The 19880-nt window shown below is 49.1% G+C and overlaps 1 protein-coding gene across 1 annotated transcript in view; it reads right to left on the reverse strand.

Moving 5' to 3' along the window:
- Positions 1 to 826: 826 nt before the first annotated feature.
- CDH3 (cadherin 3) overlaps positions 827 to 19880 on the reverse strand; it is a 117720-nt gene continuing 98666 nt past the window's right edge. Inside the window, exons 8-20 of the mRNA XM_035024904.1 lie at positions 19300 to 19425; positions 18942 to 19097; positions 18708 to 18852; positions 17209 to 17384; positions 16473 to 16601; positions 15299 to 15484; positions 13061 to 13302; positions 12544 to 12689; positions 11582 to 11806; positions 7771 to 7977; positions 5335 to 5465; positions 4818 to 4964; positions 827 to 2258 (exon numbers count right to left, since the gene is read on the reverse strand). Of these exons, the coding sequence (XP_034880795.1) occupies positions 2049 to 2258; positions 4818 to 4964; positions 5335 to 5465; positions 7771 to 7977; positions 11582 to 11806; positions 12544 to 12689; positions 13061 to 13302; positions 15299 to 15484; positions 16473 to 16601; positions 17209 to 17384; positions 18708 to 18852; positions 18942 to 19097; positions 19300 to 19425 (2226 nt within the window). The 3' untranslated portion in view covers positions 827 to 2048. The remainder of the gene's footprint in view (positions 2259 to 4817; positions 4965 to 5334; positions 5466 to 7770; positions 7978 to 11581; positions 11807 to 12543; positions 12690 to 13060; positions 13303 to 15298; positions 15485 to 16472; positions 16602 to 17208; positions 17385 to 18707; positions 18853 to 18941; positions 19098 to 19299; positions 19426 to 19880) is intronic.

Consider the following 19880-nt stretch of genomic DNA (forward strand, 5'->3'; position numbering starts at 1 on the left):
AGCCAGAGGCTGCAGCTGGACAGAGAGGCAGGAGGTGGCCTTGACCTGCAGGCTAAGGTGCTGTGAACCACGGAGCAGTGGGAAGGTTTCTCACCCAACTGAGTTCCCCTCTGATTTCCCATCTAGGGCCTGAGGCTTCAGGACACCCTCCGTCTCCTCCTTCAGAGCCTGGGTCCCAAACTTGACTGTGCATCAGAATTGCCTGGAAGTCCTGTTAAGTCACATTTCGGGGGCCCACCTGCAGCGTCTGATTCAGCCGCTCATGCTACTGCTGCCCGTCCAGGAACTGCATTTTGAGTGCCATTGCTTTAAAGAATTAGTCACTGTTGGGGGACGAAAACTTTTATTTCAAGTTCAGCAATCCCTTTTGGCTTCACTTCACATTCTTTTCTCTTGGTTCATTGAACATAAGTTAAACTTCGCTTTAACAAAGGCCCATGTGGAATTGTTCTTTCCCCGCTGTCTCTTCATCCCCATTCCTGCATCCCCGTATTGTTAGGAATGTTCAAATTTCACGTACATCCTGGTAAGTTCTCTAATTTTCTGTCTGGCTTGATTCTGATGATGATCAGGTGTCATTTAAAAAAAAATACAATGAAGCCATTCTTTAAAGGAGGAAAATCCCCTCAGAGGGCAATTGTGAGGATTTGTTTAAAGGAAATAATTAAAGTTATTTGGCCCTAAAAAGTATTAAATAAATGGTAGCTGTTACCAGTGAACACAAATAGCACTCACAGTGTGCCAGATATGAAGTCATTTAATCTCCATAAAACTCCCCATTTGATACATGAAAAATGTAATAAGGCAAGTCGAGGTTAAATGTGACTTGCTAGGAAGTAGCAGAATCGGACCCCTCCCTGCCTTTTGATACAGAGCCCACCACACGGAAGAGGAACTCTTCCCATACTGCATTACCCGAGAACAGCCACTGTTCCAGAAAAGATGTTGCCTGTAGCTCTGGTGGGGCTCAGCCCAGGGGTAAGGGGATTAATGGTTCTCCCACACAGGAGAGCAGCTCAGAATTTGTAGAGAGAGGGGCGCCTGGCTGGCTCAGTCAGAAGAGCATGTGACTCTTGATCTCAGGGTTGTGAGTTCGAGCATCACGTTGGGTGTAGATTACTTAAAAAAAAAAAAAATTTAGAGAGGATAGATTTACCTTCATCAGGCCCACCTGGACATGTATACACATCCTGAGCTTCCTCTCCCTTCGGGAGGAAGCTGGGTGAGGCCAGCAGAGTTAAAAGTGCTCACTCCCCGTACACAACTCTGACAATTCTAAAAGCCACTGAATTGGACACTGAAGTGGGTGTATGGTGTGGTATGTGACTCACAGGGCAATAAAACTGTAATAAAAAGAAATTCACTCCCCAGGCACCTCTGGGAAAAATTCCTTTAATAAAAAAGTTGTAGTACATTTACACGATTGTCATCACCCTTTATCTACAGTACTCAGTAGGGAAAATAAAAAATAAATGACAACATAGTCGCGCTCAGTATAAAAACGCAGGAATTCATTCCAATAGGAGGCCTTGATGTCTGGAGAGGAGAGAGAAGTGCACGAGGGCACATGAGCTGAGCAGCTCAGGCTTGGGCTTCTGGAGCAACGCTGAGGACCCGCCTCTAACTTTCTGAAGACAGTATTTAAAAAAAAAAAAAAAAAAAGGTCCAGGGTGCAGTAAGAGGCCTCATCTAAGGAGCAGGGTCCATTCCAGAGAGAACATCATCACCGGGAGGCGCGGGGTATTGGGGGGTGGTCAGAGTCGGTCTGGGCATTTATGGCAGGTTATAGACTCCCAGAAATTTGGCCTCGGAGGCAACCCTGGCCTAGTCTGAGAGGTTTCCAGAGGTGAAATCAAACTGCCCATGTCCCTCCATTCTGGAAGGCTTAGAAACCAACCCTTAAGGTCAGACTTGAGGACCTGTCTCCTCCAAGTTGCTAAGACCACTTCTTGACAAGCTCCCAAGTCCTTCGCTGAGGGGAGGAATCAGGCTCCTTGGAGATGCCCCTGCGGCCCAACCTTTAGTCCCTGGGACTGCTGGCAGGTGGCCTAGTCGTCCTGGCCGTTGCCATACATGTCGGCCAGCTTCTTGAAGCGGATGCCCCACTCGTTCAGATAGTCATAGTCTTGGTCCTGGTCAGAGGCTGAGGAGGTGAGGGAGCTCAGGGAGGCAGCATCAGAGCCGTGGCCCTCATAGTCAAACACCAACAGGGAGTCGTAGGGCGGGGCCGTGGGGTCTGTGTTAGCTGCCTTCAGGTTCTGGGGCGACAAGAGCGGGTGGTTAGGAGCAGCGTGCAGACCCCAGCAGCTGTGAGAGCTCGGGCACGTTGAGATCCCCCTGCTGAGCCTGCGTCTCCTTGTCTGTGAGGACATCTCTTCCCTCCATTTAAGGGGTGTTTGTATTTTTAAAGATTTTATTTATTTATTTGAGAGAGAGAGCACAGAGGGAGAGTGAGAAGGAGAAGCAGATGCCCCGCTAAGTGGAGAGCCTGATGCGGCGCTCGATCCCAGAACCCCGAGACCACGACCCGAGCCGAAGGCAGACGCCCAATGGACTGAGCCACCCAAGCACCCCTCCATTAAGGTTTTTTTTTTCTTTTATTCGACGGAGAGAGACACAGCGAGAGAGGAAACACAAGCAGGGGGAGTGGGAGAGGGAGAAGCAGGCTTCCCGCAGAGCAGGGAGCCCGATGTGGGACTCGATCCCAGGACCCTGGGATCATGACCCGAGCCGAAGGCAGGCGCCCAACAACTAAGCCTCCCAGGCGCTCCTCCATTAAGGTTTTGAAAGGCGAAGTGAAATAATGCACATAAATACTGAGCACCGAGCCTAGCATACAGCAACTGCTTGGTGCGACAGGCCAGTGGTCAGAACTCTGACATCACACCCTAGTTTTGTGACCTTGGACAAACCCCTTAACCTCTACGTGCTGTTTTTGTCTTGTCTCTAAAATGGGAGACTTCATATCGTTTTAGAGGAATAAATTAATACATGTAAATATGTCAAGTGCTTATTAGAATAGTACCTGGCACATAGTTGAACATTATTTCCTCATTTGTAAAATGAGGCTAACAAGAGGATTCCCTCCCCACAGTTGATGTGGGGATTGAATGAGATCATATTTGCAATCTAAATGTCTGTCCAGAGACATTCTAGAAATGGTCTTCATCGAACTGGAGGGAAAAGTTCCAGGTATTTAACTCCAAGGCATTTTCTCAAATCATCTGCTCTGAGCAACTTTCCCCAGATGCTTTTGTTTTTGCACAGCAAATATGCTCATGCTAAAGAACAGAGTCCAACCACCAGGCTACTTCCAGAAGGCAAGAAAGGTAAGCAGAAAGGTTCAAGCCAGGGTAAGGTATTTTGACTGCCCACCAAGCCCTCTGCCCATTGCTGCTTCCTCACACTCTCTAAGATGCATCAATCTATCTTTTCTCCCTCCCTCCTAGCCTGCCTTCCTCGTATTTAGGACCTCCACTAATGGAACACCTGGCTGGCTCAGTTGGTAGAGCATGAGACTCATGATCTCAGGGTCTGTGTTCAAGGCCCATGTTGGGTGTAAAGCTTACTTAAGGAAAAAAAAAAAAAGAAAAACCTCCGTTTACTGCTAATGAGGTACCAGGCTGTGATAGGCGCCTATCATCTATCTCCCATGTAACTAGTTCAGTGGTTCTCACAACCCTGGCTGTATATTTAATTTTAAGCTTGGGGAGCTTTAAAAAAAATCAGAGCCTAAAAAACAAATGAATCCCTGCATTCCAGGCTTTGCTGTTTTTCAAAGTCCCTCAGATAAATCAAACATGTGACCACAGTTAAAAACACTGGAGATACTCAGCTATTATCAATAATAACTATCATTACCCAGTAAAGGCTACATGCCAAGCAAGTGGTTCTTAAGACTTAAATTACTTGGGATTTTTTTTTTTTAAGTTTTTATTTATTTATTTGAGAGCGAGAGCACGCGCGCGCGTGCGCACACCCCCCCCCCACGCACACGTGGGGGAGGGGCAGAGGGAGAAGCAGGCTTCCCGCAGAGCAGGGAGCCCAATATGGAGCTCGATCCCAGGACCCCGAGATCATGACCTGAGCCAAACGCAGCCACTCAACTGACTGAGCCACCCAGGCACCCCTACTTGGAAATTTTTAAGAAATTCTGAAGCCCAGGCCACATCCAGATCAATTACATCACAATCTCTGTAAGGAGTCAGAGATATCAGTAGTTTTTGAAGTTTCCCAGGAGATTCCAACGTTTGGGAACCACCGTTTCAGGTGCTTGCTCATCCGATCCTTAAAGCAACCTGTAAAAGGGTAGCTCCGACGGTTAAGCACCCGACTTTGGCTCAGGTCCTGATCTCAGGGTCCTGGGATCAGGCCACTTAGGGCTCTGTGCTCAGCAGCGAATCTGCTCCTCCCTCTCCCTCTGCCTCTCCCCCCTGCTCATGCGCTCTCTTTCAAATTAAAAAGAAAATGCAACCTATAACAGAGGGTCCCCAAATCTGGTCCACACTGGGATCACCTGGGACCTTTAAAAATTCAAACCCAGGTAGTCTGGCTTCACAGTTTTCTAACAACTGTTATATTTGTTGAATAAATGAATAAATAATTCATAACCTATTGTTAACCACTCTGCAACTTAGGATTTCATTGAGGAGAAAACAGAAACCCAGAAGTCACTCAAATATGCCAGAGGTCACACAGCTGGTTGGTGAGGGAGGCAAGATTTGAACCCAGGGTCAAGACTCCAAGCCCATGCTCTCTCTCTCATGCTGCTGGTGCTTGAATAAAGGGCTGCCCTCAGCTGGCCCCCTAGGCCTCACCTCAATGATGAAGTTCCCAATCTCATCCGGGTTGGCTGGACGTGGACGGTACATGGGTGTGGGGATGAAGGTTGGCGCCACATCATTGCGGAGAACCACCTCAGGCCGGACCTCCAGACCCCGGTGGAGTTGGGTGATGTCATAGTCCTTCATGGATGTGAAGGAGAACATGGGATTGAGAAGGCAGCTCCCCACCATTTATGTTTCAGCCCACTCCCCTGCCATGTGGGTGTTCTGGTTCACGGGTAGCACTTAGAAGCCCTTGTTTCCAACAGCCCCTCCACCCAAATTAAGCACAGGCTCAAGGCCACCTTGGCTGGGGTCAAAGGGACTACAGCTATGGACCAGACACCCTCTCAGAAGAGAAGAGTTGGTGGTCAATCCTACATGAAGACTGATGTGTTAGGTCAGAGTCTGGTCAATGCAGCTAATGTGGATAGTTGGTTGACCCAACCATCCCTGCCAGTGGCCCTGGAGGCATCCATCTCCCAACCCCCTAGACCTCCCAATGCCTCACCTGGTCCTCCTCACCACCTCCCTCTTCACCGTAGTAGAAGACATTGTCACGGGTGTCATCTTCTGGGAGTAGAAGAGGCTCCTTCACCTTCCTCTTCTTCCTCACCAGCAAGAGGAGCACCAGCAGAAGGACTGCAAGAGTTAGGGAGGGTAAATATTCACCCCCCACAATCACACAGCTGTGGCCGATACCCTACTCTCAGAGCCCCACCTAATTTTAGACCCCTTTCCTCGGTAGCCAGGCTCCCCTGCACGTAGGAAAACCCCGAACTCCTTATCAAAGTGTACAGGATTGGCCCCTACCTGTCTCCACACATATATACCCCTGTGTGGGTCTAATCTTAGTGGCCTCCTTGGAGTGCCTCAAGTACACCCAGCAGTCTCCCGGTTTAGGACCGTCGCCTGGGCATTCCTCACCTGGAACACTCTGCGCGCACACGCACGGCTCTCACCCTTCAGGCCTCAGCCTAATATCACCCCCTCCTAGCAGCAAACTGATCTCATCCCCCCCACTCCCATAATTGTCAGTCTTCCCTTACTGGTAATACCGGTCCTTAAGGGACTCTCCCAGCAGATGTCACTTTTCAACAGGACACTTTTTCAGTCCCCAGGTGACCCCTCAATTAGCCACAAACTTTAAGTTAAAAGCAAGACAGTGCAAGTCTATGTGGTGTAGTAATTTGAATGTAGGTGCAAATACTATGTTGGTATTTCAAGAGGACTGGCTTTTAGTGATATGGTTGGAAGGGCTGGCAGGCTATTTGGACTTTGTGGTACTGGCCAGCTAATGCCTGGCTGTTCTCCCTAATGCCACGACCACCTCCAGTTAATCCCATATAAAGAAGCAACGCCAGGGCCCTCTCTGTGGCTCTTCAGTGTGAGAGGATACGGCCACTATTTACCTTTATCACTTCTTTGGCCTGTTGACGGAACTGATGTCCATCTCTGGCCCAACAGAACAAATCTAGCCTTCTTGGGGAGTCTATGGGTTCTCAAGATGCATACCTATGTGGACCAAACAGCATTCTTTCCCTCCTCTTTTCCTGCCCGTTGAGTCTGGGGAAAGGCAGGAGCTGAAGTGGACTTTTCACCTGCACCAAAGCTTATATATCTGCCTACTGATATCTCCATTTGGACTGCCTGGCAATTCTCTTCCCATGGTCTTTTCCAAACTGGTTAATGGAAAGTCCAGTTTCTACTTGTCTGGGTCTTTGAAACATGGATGGTTCTTTTCCTCATATCACATAAGAATCTGAACTGATTCAGCCTTGAAATAGGGCCATCTCTCATCATCTCACCCCTAAATTATGGCAATAGCTCCTTAATGGTCTCCCTGTCTCCACCCTTACCCCTGCACAGTCTGTTTAGTAGGAATCCTGTAAAACTCAAGTCAAATCACATCATTGCTTTGCTTTAAACCCTCTGATGACTTCACATTTCATCCAGATCCTTGCAATAGGCTTCAAGGCCACAGCCATCACCTCTCTGATTTCACCCCCTACTTTTTTCCCTTTTGCTTTTTCCACTCCAGCCATCTGTTGTTTCCACACACCAAGCACAGTGCAGTGCTGCCTCAGGACCTTTGCACTTGCTGTTCCCGAGATATCTGCATCATTTGCTTCCTCACCCCTTTCGGGTCTTTACTGAAATATCCCTTCTCAGCAAAGCCTTTCTTGTCCATCCTACCTGAGATGGCAGACCTCCTCCCCCTGCTTGCTTTTTCTCCATACCAACACTGATTTCTCTGCCAGGTCATTTACTGTCTATTCTCTGCACTGGAAATTAATCTCCATGAGGGCAGAAAGTAGTCTGTTTTATAAAGCACTGCACCCCAGCGCCAGGAACAGTGCTGGCTGTGCAGTATGTGGATTAAAGCTTGCCCTTGTTGAATTCATATCGGACTGAATGTGTTTCAGTATAAGGACCAATTCAGAGAGTGGAAAAAGACAATGTGAAAGGTTCCACCTTTAGAGTAAAGAATTTAGTTTGTAACTAAACACGTCTGCCCCGTAAACCAGTGACTCTCAAACCCTAGCATGCATCAGAACCCCTGGAGGCTTGTGAAAATACAGATTACTGGGTCTTAGCCCTAAGTTTCCAAATCAGTAGGTCAGGAGTAGGCCTGAGAACTGGCCTTTTTAACAAGTTCCTGGCGCTGCGGATGCTGTTGGTCTGGAGATCGCACGTTCAGAATGACTTGCTCTAGCCTCTAGATGACATCACAGCAGGGCTCAGTCTGTCTGTTCCCCATGGTCTCCCCAAAGCCTGGCACATTCCAGAAGCTCCATAAACATCTACCCACTGAATGACACTCCTAGAATTAAGAGTATCAGGAACAGATGGACAATGTTGGGGACACCTTAGTCCCAGCAGTTCAGGGTAGAATTGGGTCTTCAAACTACCCCATCCTCAGAGGGGAGAGAGCAGGGGTACTTACGCAGCAGAGCCAGGACAGCCCCCAGGATTGGGAGGAGGAAGCCCCACTTCCAGCGTTCGGGGCAGGTCTCCACGTGGCCATGGCAGTCACACACGGTGGCCTTGATCACTGTCAGCTGTTCCTTGTTGCCACGGTCAGCCAGAGAAAGGTGCACATCATACGTGTCTTGCTTCAGGAACTTCTTCAAGGACAAGGCCACTGTGTTTCCTGGAGGAGACAGACAGTGTTTACCACAACAAGGAGGCCACAAGTGGAATGTAGTGTATCACGCTGGAGATTAAGGAGACCGCCTCTACATCTGGCCAACAGGGAGAAATACCCTAAAAGCACACTTACGCCAAGTGTTAAAAAAAACACTGGTATTTGGCCAAAGCCAAATTCACCAACACGGAAAGGATTATTGGGATAGCAAAATAAATTCATCATCTATTATTTTTTTAAAGATTTGTTTATTTATTTGACAGAGAGAGAGATAGCGAGAGCAGGAACACAAGCAGGGGGAGTGGGAGAGGGAGAAGCAGGCTACCCGCCAAGCAGGGAGCCCGATGTGGGACTCGATCCCAGGACCCTGGGATCATGACCTGAGCCGAAGGCAGACGCTTAACGACTGAGCCACCCAGGTGCCCCATCATCTTATTTTCTTAAAATCAAATCGGCAGTCACAGTATTTTTAAAATGAAGTTCTTAAAAGTTTATTTATTTTATTTATTTGAGAGAGCATGCGTGCACAAGTGGGGGGAGGGGCAGAGGGAGAGGGAGAAGCAGGCTCTCCGCCAAGCAGGGAGCCCAATGCGGGACTCGATCCCAGGACCCAAGATCATGACCTGAGCTGAAGGCAGATGCTTAATTTACTGAGCCACTGAGGCACCCCAAAATAATGAAATTTTTTAAAAATCATGTCATACAGGGCCAATAATTTCTCAGCACCGCTAGCTGCTTGGCTGTTCTCCTCAAAAACAACACACTGAAATACATTCTTCCTGAGATTACTAACCCCATCTTATATTCACATTGACTGACCACCTGTTTTCCTATTTGAAAGTTCACTACCATTATTACAGCATTTTTGCCCTTGCAATAGTAAATATGTTTATGCCTTAACTATCCGATAGAATTTCAGTATCTGAAATACTGATAGTTCTGCGAAAGCATTAATTATTTTTTTCAAAGATTTATTTATTTGAGAGAGTGTGCAAGGGTGCAGGGGGAGGGGGAGAGGTAGAGAGTCTTAAGCAGGCTCCACACTGACCATGGAGCCCAGCACGGGGCTCGATCTCAGGACCCCGAGATCATGGCCTGAGCCAAAATCAAGGGTCTGACGCTCAACCCACTGCGCCATCTAGGCGCCCCGAGAGCATCAGTTACTAATAAATGCAAACGCACATGGCCTGGAGATATAAGGGACATTGTGGAGCAGGTCAGAGAGGCTGCCGGCCAGCACGGTCAGCATTAGTGACACACAGGTTCGGGGCTGCTGTGAGGCTGCTGCGGGCACTGTGCTAACCGGCCTTCAAAGGCCCAGCGTGGGGCGCCTGGGTGGCTCAGTTGGTTGGGCGACTGCCTTTGGCTCAGGTCATGATCCTGGAGTCCCTGGATCGAGTCCCGCATCGGGCTCCCTGCTCGGCAGGGAGCCTGCTTCTCCCTCTGACCCTCCCCCCTCTCCTGCTCTCTCTTTCTCTCAAATAAATAAATAAAATCTTAAAAAAAAAAAAAAAAAAAACCTTCAAAGGCCCAGCGTGGGTGGCAGGTTAACCTCAAAGCAGAAGCCGAGCTTCAGTGGGGCTGCACAAGGGGTCCCACTCCGGGGAGACTGTGTGGCGATCCTAGAATGGGGAAGAGGGCTCTGTTTATGGGTGAGAAATACAGGGTCAGGGGCTTCTCTGAAGAAAGGCCTTCAGTTTAGACTCGTTTCTCAAGAAGGAGCTATTAGCCAGGGTAGCCTGACTTCTCATCATGCAGGACTTTCCCAAGCATTACAGATCCTCACCGTTAAATGCCAGCAGTGTCCCCCAGTCATCGGGGCAACCAAACGCCACCCCACGATTCTAGCTCGCCACGCTCAGGCTTGCCCGCTTATTTCAGCACTGACCTCAAGCCACTTTTTGTTCAAAGGTTCTGCATACTCACTGGGCTCCTCTTAGTAAGAAAGCCAGAAGGCAGGCTTCGCCCTGTTCCCATGCGGCAATGGCAGGCAGAGAGGGAGCTCTGCAGGCCAAATATTTGGTCTACCACATCGTGGAGGCCAAGGTGGGGTATTTCACTGAAATATCCCTTCCACCATGCTGTCCCCGTGCCGGAGGGTGGATTTCTCAGGTGACGCTGAGGATGGTGGTGCTGGTGACTAAGTGGAAACTGACTGGGAGTGAGGCTCTACTCTCATCTTCACCACCGCTTTAGGAGGAGGTCACTATTAGCCTCACTTTACAAATGCAGAAATTGAAGCTTAAGGAGGTTAAGTAACCAGACCGAGGTCGCACAGGGGTAGGGTTTGGATGAACTCCCCCAACAACAAGGACATGGTCAGAGAGAAAAACTAAATTAAAACCAAGAACCAGGGGCGCCTGGGTGGCTCAATCTGTTGTTACTCATCTGACTTTGGCTCAGGTCATGATCCCAGGATCCTGGGATTGAGCCCTGAGTCGGTTTGTTCCTCTCCCTCTGCCCTACCCCCCACCCCGGGCTTGTTCTCTCTCTCGAATAAATAAAACAAAATAAACCCCAAGAACCAGGTCTCAATACTATCATCGGGTGTTTGTATCATTGGGCTTCGGCCATAACGCTCACACCCGACTGAGCCAGATCTGTGATTGCTGCCTGGGAAGAATGCTCGAAAGGTGGCCGCTCACATCTACTGAGCACTGATGTACCAGACAAGAGGCCTCTCGTGGAATCACCTACTTCATCTTCACGGTATCTGGATGGAAGTAGGACAATTACTGGCACCATTCTACAGGTAGGGATAACTGAGGAACAGTGAGGTTCAGTAACTTGTCCATCATCACAAAGCTAATAAATGGAGGAACTGGGTGTTGAGCCAAAGCATTCTGGTTCCAGAGTCCATGCTCCATAAATGCTAAGACCAGGGAGGGGAAAAAACGGCTTCTAGGCCACAAGGGGGTGACAGGAGACCAATGTGGGTTCCTCAAAGGGAAGGTGCAGGACATACATACCCAAATCACAGGAATCGTAAAATTGAGACAATGTGGGTATGTGAAGCAGATCTCCTGAGTCCTTTCTGGGCTGGGCTCAGCAAGAGTCATAGACACTGGGCACTTGGTTCCTTTGGGGCTGAACCCGTGTGTACTGGTTCCCTATTTCCCTCCTGGGGAACCTTCCTAGCCCCAGGAGGAAGGCGGAGACATTTTAAACCAAAGTGAACCGTGTTTCTCCAGGGGCCTTACTGGCTCTTGGGGCTGGATCCTTCTCACACACCCCGGGTCCTCACTCACTTGATGCCAGTTAGACCCTCTCCCAGGCCAGTGACAACTGAAAAGCCATGGGAGACTGAGAAGCTCCGGGAGGATGGGAAAGCGAAAGGACAGGGAGGGGGACAGGAGCGGGTGTGGGGGGGACAAGGACTGTGGTCTCAACTTGCTCACGCACTCTGTGCCCTTGGGCACGCTACTTAACCTCTCTGAGCCTCGCTGTCATCTGTAAATGGGGATAAAAATACTGACCACAGAGGGTGGTAGAAATATTAAAAAAGGAAAGAAAAAGCATCTTGCCTATCATCAGGGTTCAATAAATGGTGGGAATGTGTACAGGGTCCTGGCATGGGGCACACACCCACCTACCACCATCACTCCCTCACCTTTCTCGTTGACCTCTGCTGTCCAGTAGATGTCCGAGTCGTGTGTGAGCTGGGCCTGGAAAGGGGAGGTGTGGGGGGACAGGTCCTTGTCCGTGATGTTCAGCACTTGGGGCACAGGGCTTTGGTTGCAGATGGTGATGTGACGGGGCTCAGGGACCGGGCCGTGGTCGTTGATGTCCATAAGTGTTAGCAGGAGGGTCCCAGTGCCAGTGGTGGGAGGGCTTCCTGTTCACAATTACACACAGGAGCCTTTTTTAGCATCTGCCCTTGGTTGGGGTAATGGATGAATGTTAAGCTCTCTGACCTACCCAGTCAGCCTCAGAGAGGTTCCTGTTTATTGCCCAGCTGTAACTTTTCAAGCCCCTCCCTGTCCTGCCCTAGTCTCATCATAGATCAAACCAGTGATGGCAGATCCATGACAATCATGCCTTCATTCTCAGCAGATTTTCCTAACCGATCGTAGCAGTTAACAACCACTACCAATCTACCCCAAAGAGAAACCTACTGGCCACCTCAGGGCTGATGCGCTTTAGGGATGGCTCCCTTCACAGTCCTGCCGTGACTTCTCGCCTGCTTCCAGGCCTTGCTTTGCTGTGTCAAGCAGAGATGTCAAATCACATCACAACCCCCAGCTCTGTCATGGTGTGACATCACTAGTCAATCATGCCATCTTCCAGGCAGCCCCTTCTAATCCAATCACAAGGGGAAACCAACAGGCCAATCTAGGGGTCAGTGAACCACACACTTGGGCTGAAATAAGTCTTTCTCCTAACACTTGGGTCTTAGGGAAACCAGAGCCAGCCAATCCTAGTCTTTAGAAGTCTCCTCTGCAAGTTTCCCTTGACCCTGTAGATTGGTTTGCTGATAACCCTCTCTGACACCATACTCTATCTGGGGAGGGGATGTGCTATGCCTTGGGCTCCAAAGGTACCCAAGTGGAGGGGTTGGAAGGAAGCTCTCACCATCATCTGTGGCCAAGACCATGACTTCGTAGACATTGTTCTTCACAAACTGTTCATCCTCACGGTCTAAGATCCCCGTGGCAGTGACCTGCCCACTGTCTGGGTCCATCGCTAGCCACCCTGCTGGGTCTCTCAGGATGTGGTAGCTGGGATGGAAAAGTTGAGAGGAATCATACCCAGAATACTTAGAATTCTGGTTGTCATTCAAAGCCTCCTCATTCCAACTGGCAGATGGTGTCATGGGACTTGGGGCTCCTAAGCAGTATCACATGAAAAATGCATCCCACCCCTAAATGGGAGCCCAGCAGGGACACATGAGAGAGAGTGGCTGTACCTGCTCCCCTGGATCTCAGAGTCCTTAGCCTTGAGAAGGGTAGGAAGGGAAGGCCCTGTGCAAGGGTCATGTTCAAAATATGTAGCAGTCTTTATGGTAATTAGAACAAACACTGACCATAATAAATAGCCCATCCAATACTACTAGTGCTTTTGGATGCATCTGAGCCCAGCTCCTGGTTACCTGATCTTCTGACTCCCCTTGTCAGGATCCTGCGCAGTGTAGGTACAGACAGGCTCCCCAGTAGAGATGCCCTCCTGGACCTCGATGACTTTAGAAGGTGGGACGAACACAGGTGCCTCGTTCACGTCATCCACGTGGACCACTACAGTGGCTGTGGAGGTTGGGAGCTTCACTACAAAGGGAGCCTCATTGGTCACTTCAACATACAGAACGTGCTGGTTTTTGGCCTCGAAGTCCAAGCCCTGAGAGAGAAGAGGAAGGAGGACTTGAGCCGCTTATGTGTGAGGAGGACTTATGCAGTGCTGTGATGTCAGAAAGAAAGGGCCCACGGTGAGGGGCTGGAGGCTCTCAGCATCAACAATGCTATCCTTCCCGGGGTGCCTGGAGGGGGGTGCAGTTGGTTAAACAGCACCCAACTCTTGGTTTTGTCTCCAGATGTGATCTCAGGGTTGTGAAATCAAGCCCCATGTGGAGACTCACATTGAGCTCTGTGCTTGGTGCTCGGTCTGCTTGAGTTCCTCTCTCTCCCTCTGCCCCACCTCTCTCTCTAAAATAAATAAATCTTTAAAAAAAGAAATGCTGTCCTTTCCATAAAACCTCTTGCACTTTTTTTTTTTTTCTCGAGGAGGTGGAGAGGGAGCGGGAGAGAGAGAATCTTAAGCAGGCTCCATGCCCAGTGCCGAGCTTGATGTGGGACTCGATCTCACAATCCTGAGATCATGACCTGAGCTGAAATCTAGAGTTGGATGCTTAACCATCTGAGCCACCAGGCTCCCCATCCTCCTGCCCTTTCGGAGTCTCTGGTAGGGCCTCTCAGGCCAGCCGTAGACCAGTTAAGCCTTAGAGATGGTTCCCAATGGGGTGGTGGTCCCCTAGGGGGTGTTGTAGAAACTTGTGGAGGCCTTTCTGGTTGTCATAATGATTGGGGATGATGTTGGCATTTATAGGCTGGGGCAGGGACACAAAGAACTGTCCCCAAGGCCATGTGACTTGCCAACAGCCCCTTGGACATTCATGTACTCATGGGTGTGAAAAATCTGTTTATAATTACTTGTTTTACATATAAACTAAGTTTTTGGTATTGTTTTAATATATACTGACTTTTCCAGGAATGCAACTTCTGAGGGGAGTTTGTAATTTGATTTGTCCAGGCCTTTCCTAAAAGTCGTGTATTTGCTATTGTATAAAGACATCGGTATGACTCGTGGTATACATGAGCTGCCTGAGTGACATGCAGTATCCACTGCATTTGGACGATTCCACAAAGAGACCAGATAACTGACCACCTCATTATGTTTTCTAGTATGCGCCCCAAAGCTTACATATAGAAACATCTTATTATCAGCAACTCTTCCTGTAAAATTCTTCTTTATTTCACAGTTAGGACATTCTATTTTTCCAGAAATTGTGTAAGTTATAACTTATTATAAATGAAATTCATTTCACAATATAAAAAGGGCATTACAAAGTTTTTGTTGCAAGAAGGAGATAGTCGTTAAAGTATTATATAAAACCCTGCTTCTCAAACTAGGCCATTCTTTTTTTTTTTTTTTTTTTAAGATTTTATTTGAGAGAGAGAGAGAGAGAGAGAAAGCAAAAGCACAAGCAGGGGGACCGGCAGGCTCCCTGCTGAGCTGGGAGCCCAATGCAGGGCTTAATCCCAGGGACCTGAGCCAAAGGCAGCTGCTTAACCAACTGAGTCACCTAGGTGCCCCTGGCCACTTTTCATAATAAACCAGGAGGTAAAAGAAATTAAAAAAACATTAGGCCCATCTTCTTAAAGCATCAATTTTATTCAAAGACTTTGTGAGAGGCAAGCATCTAACTACAAAGTAACTTAGAACATTTTACTATGCAAAAACCTAGATCTGTATTATGGATTAAATGCAAAACTAGCAAGAATTCCAATAAAACAGAGACCCTGTGTGTGAGAAGACTAACCGGGGGCAGCCACCGGACAACAGGATCTGGGAGCAGGGGCTCCACTCCCCTGCCTCCAGCAGATCAGTGACTCTCCCCGGTACTATGAATTGAGTCCCTTGGTAAGATTTACTTTGAACAAATTCACTCCCCAACACGAGAAGGATGGGTAAGTGTCAGAAGCCACGGGCCTGGTGCACTCCCTGGTGAATGTTCCAAAGCAGGTGTCCCAAGGCTGGTGGTCCACCACCCTGTCCTGGAGGCTGTACACTTGACTGCCCCAGGGGTGACCCCTGTCTAAAGCCCGAACGGACTCACCTTTCTGGTCATCAGGATGCCCTGGTTGCTCTCGGGGTGGGTGGTGATGGTAAAATGGTCCCCGTCATCACCTTCCAAGATGCGGTAGGTGGCGCGCCATGCCGGTGAGTTGGGGGCATCCAGGTCAGTCACTGTCAGCCTCTGCACCTCATGGCCCACCGTGTTCTCGGGTACACGGGCCTCGTACTGTCAGTGCGGGAAGCACAGCATCGTCAGAGTAGAGACTGATCGCCCATCCTGAGACTGTTTCACTCTTTGCCAGCTGTGGATCCTCCATGCAACCACTCTTCCTGGGACCACCCAACCCACACACCAGAGTTTCAGGGCACACACAGATGCAGAATGTCCTCACAGCTGCTGGGACAGACCACAGGGATCATGGGCTGGCTTTTCCTAGATCCAGGGCCAAAATATTCCAGGAATCTCACCGGGTCTGGGTGCCCTAACCCTGCCACGTGTGGCCATCTAGCTGAGATCATAAAGGTATGAAGAGGGTGGCAAGAAGGACTAGGGGCCTGATTGCTGTACCGCACGGATCAGGAACGTTTTTGGAAATTCTGGAACAGGTGGCAAACACTGGGAACTCAGCTGCTCAGAGCAAATTTTTAATCAAGCCTAAATAATGTTCGGTAGCCAGAGTTATCTAAAGATGGAAGGGGGGTGGGTGTCATCTTGATTGGCCCTGAGTCCTCTGTCGCTGGAGGTGACCCAGAGCATTCACGGGGTGAAGGTGGGCACATCCAGGTGTGAGGCAAATTCTAAGTGTTCATATCAACAAGGATTTTCTTTCTCTCCTTTTTTTCTGTAAACTCTAACACTAAGGAGGGGCTTGAACTCATGACACCAAGAGTCACATGTTCCACCGACCGAGCCAGCCAGGCGCGCCTCAGTGAGGATTTTCATATTGAGCGCTTATGTACCAGGGATTGTGTTATGAACTGTACAGAGATTATGCCTTTTAAAACTCAGAACAATGCAGCAGGTACTATTATTACCTCCATTTCACAGATTCGGAAATGGGGCACAAAGAGGTTAGGTAATTTGTCTCTGGCCACACAGCTAGTAAGTGGTGGGGTGGGACCGGAAGCAACGTGAGCTGGTTCCAGAGTTCCATTAGAAAGGAAAACCTGAGTCCATCATCTGCTGAGGGAAGGAGGATTGAAAGGGCGCTTACCTTCGGAGGTTCAAACACAGGAGCGTTGTCATTGGCATCGAGGAGTTCTACTACGGCCACTGCGGTGGTGGTAGAACCATCCCCGTCCATATCTGTTGCCTGGATGGTCAGTGTGTACTCGGGGACTCTCTGGGGAGGAAAGGAGAGTTCAGGCAGAGGGGCCCCTCAGCCTGGGCTCCCAGAGGCACAGCCCTGGATGTATGTGGAGGGAAGGGGAATGTGTCCCCTTCTCACAGTGTTCTCTTGAATCCCCGCCCCACTGCTCACCCAACATAAGGAAGAACAGAGGCAAATAGGGGAGGCAGAGGGGAAATGCAGACCCCAACGGTTCTCTTGGGCCAACCGGCGGTCGAGTCTGGGCATTGCCCCCTGACCCTGGGCTGATGCAGAATGGGAGCTCTGAGTGGGGATTTGGGCAAAGGTATTAATTAGGAAACAGTAGGCAACTCCAATATCCATGGAGCTAACTCTACTTTGTAGCACACAAGGGACAAATCTGGGCAACGTGCATGCTAAGTGAGCCATTCCGAGAGGACATGAGAAAATCTACAGAAAACATCAAACGCCTGCATTTTACAGCTGCCTCCTCAGCCTTAACGAGACCATCTACACCATGAGGCTGGCTCCAGAGAGCTGTGGGACATCAACATGGGAACACAGCAGCGGCCATGGACAGGGGCTCCTGCTCTCGAGTGCCAGGCCCCAGCCTGAGCAAGCCTGGGTAGGAGCCACTCACCTCCCGGTCCAGGCCACTGGAGATCACGCTGATGGTGCCCGTGCTCCGGTGGACGGTGAACATGAGGTCATGCGGGTCCTTTGGCTCTTGGCTATGGATAGAGTAAGCAACCACCCCATTGTACGTGTTGACGGCATCGTCCTCATCTGTGGCTGTCACCTGCATCACAGAAGTGCCTAGAGGGCAGAAGGACTGGGTGAGCATCCTTCCCTCCCTGCTCCAGTCCCAGCCTTGCCCACTTCTGGAACTCTGAGAGGCTCCACCCTGCTCGTCAGCTTGGACTCGTATTCCACTTTGTGGCAGATTGCTAGATGGTGTCCGTTTTCCATTCTCCGCTTCCTTCTTAGAAACAAAATCCTCAATCATTTTAAGCTGAGCACAGGCCTGCCTGGAACAAAGACTATTTCCCATCCCTTCTTGCCACTATGGTCTTGAGACTAAATTTTGACAAATGGGATATAACTTCGGCGGAAGTGCTTTTCTGAGGATGGGGCTTACTCTCCACACCCCCACCCCTTCCCGGTGTAACGGCTGGAGTTCTAGCAGCAACCACGGGGCAATCTTGGAAATAAAGCCTAAAGAGCAGAGCAATGAGAGAAAGGGGGCCTAGGTCTCCCACGTTTTAAAGTACCATTCCAGCCTTGATTGTCCACCTCCAGGCTTCTTGAATATAAGGAGAAAATAAGGTTCCATCTCATTTAAGGTACTGTTGTTCTTTGGGGGATGTCTGTATTAGCAACCTAACCAACTCACACTTCTCGAATTCTCACAACTCAGAGGGGAAGGGAAGAGGAGAACACCACCCCACCAGCATCTGTCTTTGAGGTTGCTATATCTAATCTTCACAATTCTTTAGAGGAGGCATTGTTCCTATTTTCTTTCTTCCTTCCTTTCTTTTTTTTCTTTCAAGATTTTATTTATTTGAGAGAGAGAGCAAGCAGGGGGAGGAGCAGAGGGAGAAGGACAAGCAGACACTGTGCCGAGCACAAAGCCTGATGAGGGGCCCAATCCCAGGACCCTGAGATCACGACCTGAGCTGAAATCAAGGGTTGGACACTCAACCGACTGAGTGACCCAGGTGTCCCCTTTGTTCCCATTTTCAGATGTGAAGTTTGAGGCTCAGAAGTCAAGAACTTGCCCAGGGTCACAGGTAAAGAGGCAAATCAAGATTCAAATCTATATCTTTGTAGCTCTAAAACTCGTGGTTCCCAAACCTGGCTGATCATCTGAAGCTTCTGGGAAATCTTTAAATATACAGATTCCAGGCTGTACTCTAGGATCACTCTTATTCAGGGACCTTGGGATGGAGTGGGAGAATCTAAATTTTTAAGATGATCCCAGGTAATCTGATGCACAGCTGAGGAAATCAGGGATGGAGGGTTTTTCTAGCATTTAGGGGTCTGGTCTGACCTCCAGATGGTTCTAGAAGTTGACCCAAGGCTAGGTCTGGGCCCAGCAGACCTCTCCATCTATAACCACCCCCACCACAGTCCTCTTACCAGGTAGTACCCCTTCCAAGACGCTCCCTCTGAAAACATCCTGGGTGAACTTGGGTTTGTGGTCGTTCTGGTCTGTGACAATGATGGAGATGTTCATGGGGTCTTCCACTGAGGCACCGTTCTCTGATACAGCATGGCCAAAGAGCTGTGGGTGCACAAGTGTGGGGTCAGCCTGGCCCCCTCCCCACCTGGCCCCGGGGCCCTGCTTCTTGTTGGATGCTACAGGTTACTTGCCTCATACTTTGCAATCTTCTCCCGGTCCAATGGCTTATTCAACAACAACCAGCCTGTTTCCTTCTCTATGGTGAAGACACCCTCAGGGGGACTGTCTGCTCCAGGCCCTGTGATGCTGTAGAAAATCTTGGTGCCTCTGTCCTTATTAGATTTGAGCTGGAAGCAAAAGAAAATGGCAGCTGACAAAGTCTCAACTATCTCAGGACCGCAACAAAGGTGGGGAGGGGTGGAGAGGCACTGCCTTATCAGAACCCGCTCCCGTTACAGAGGCTTCCAGGAGCAAGAAACCTCATTGGCAGGCCTTTGGATGAGGGTCCCTGCAGCCACCAATGACTCCAGGGAGGAGGCGCAGTCATACCTGATTCAGCCTCTGGGGGAAGGGGCCCTTGCCATTCTCAGCCACAGATATTGGTGGAACCACCCATTCTCTCTTGCGTCTTCGCAAGATACGGTTGGATGGGGAGATCTTCAATGCTTTTCTTTCCTGCAAGGAGAGAAGACCCTTAAACGGACATGCGAACAGCTGGAAACCACCCAACATCCCTTCACTTACAGAAGTTATTAAAGGGTGAGTAAAAGACCTAAATGGCTACTGCAAAAGGCAAATTGAAAATAATCCTAAGTGTTCATTTAGAGAGAACCAACTAAATACACATTATAATACTTCTATCTAGTGGAACTGCTATACAGCTCTAAAAATAAGGAAGTCTATGTGCGGACAGGAAAGATCTTTGATATATGCTGTTAAATGAAAAAGAACAAAGTATACTAAACTATAATGTAGTTTAGTATCTTACTTAACAACTTAACATAGTTAATATGTATCATCTTTTATATGAAAGGGTAGGAAAATAAGACTGTATTCATAGTGGCTCACACATACACAAAGTATGGGGGCAGATACAAAAGAAACGAATGACAGGGTTATCTGTGAGAAGG

Source organism: Mirounga leonina, unplaced genomic scaffold (assembly GCF_011800145.1).
Source record: "Mirounga leonina isolate KUSES-001 unplaced genomic scaffold, KU_Mleo_1.0 Mir_180, whole genome shotgun sequence".
Taxonomy (NCBI): domain Eukaryota; kingdom Metazoa; phylum Chordata; class Mammalia; order Carnivora; family Phocidae; genus Mirounga; species Mirounga leonina.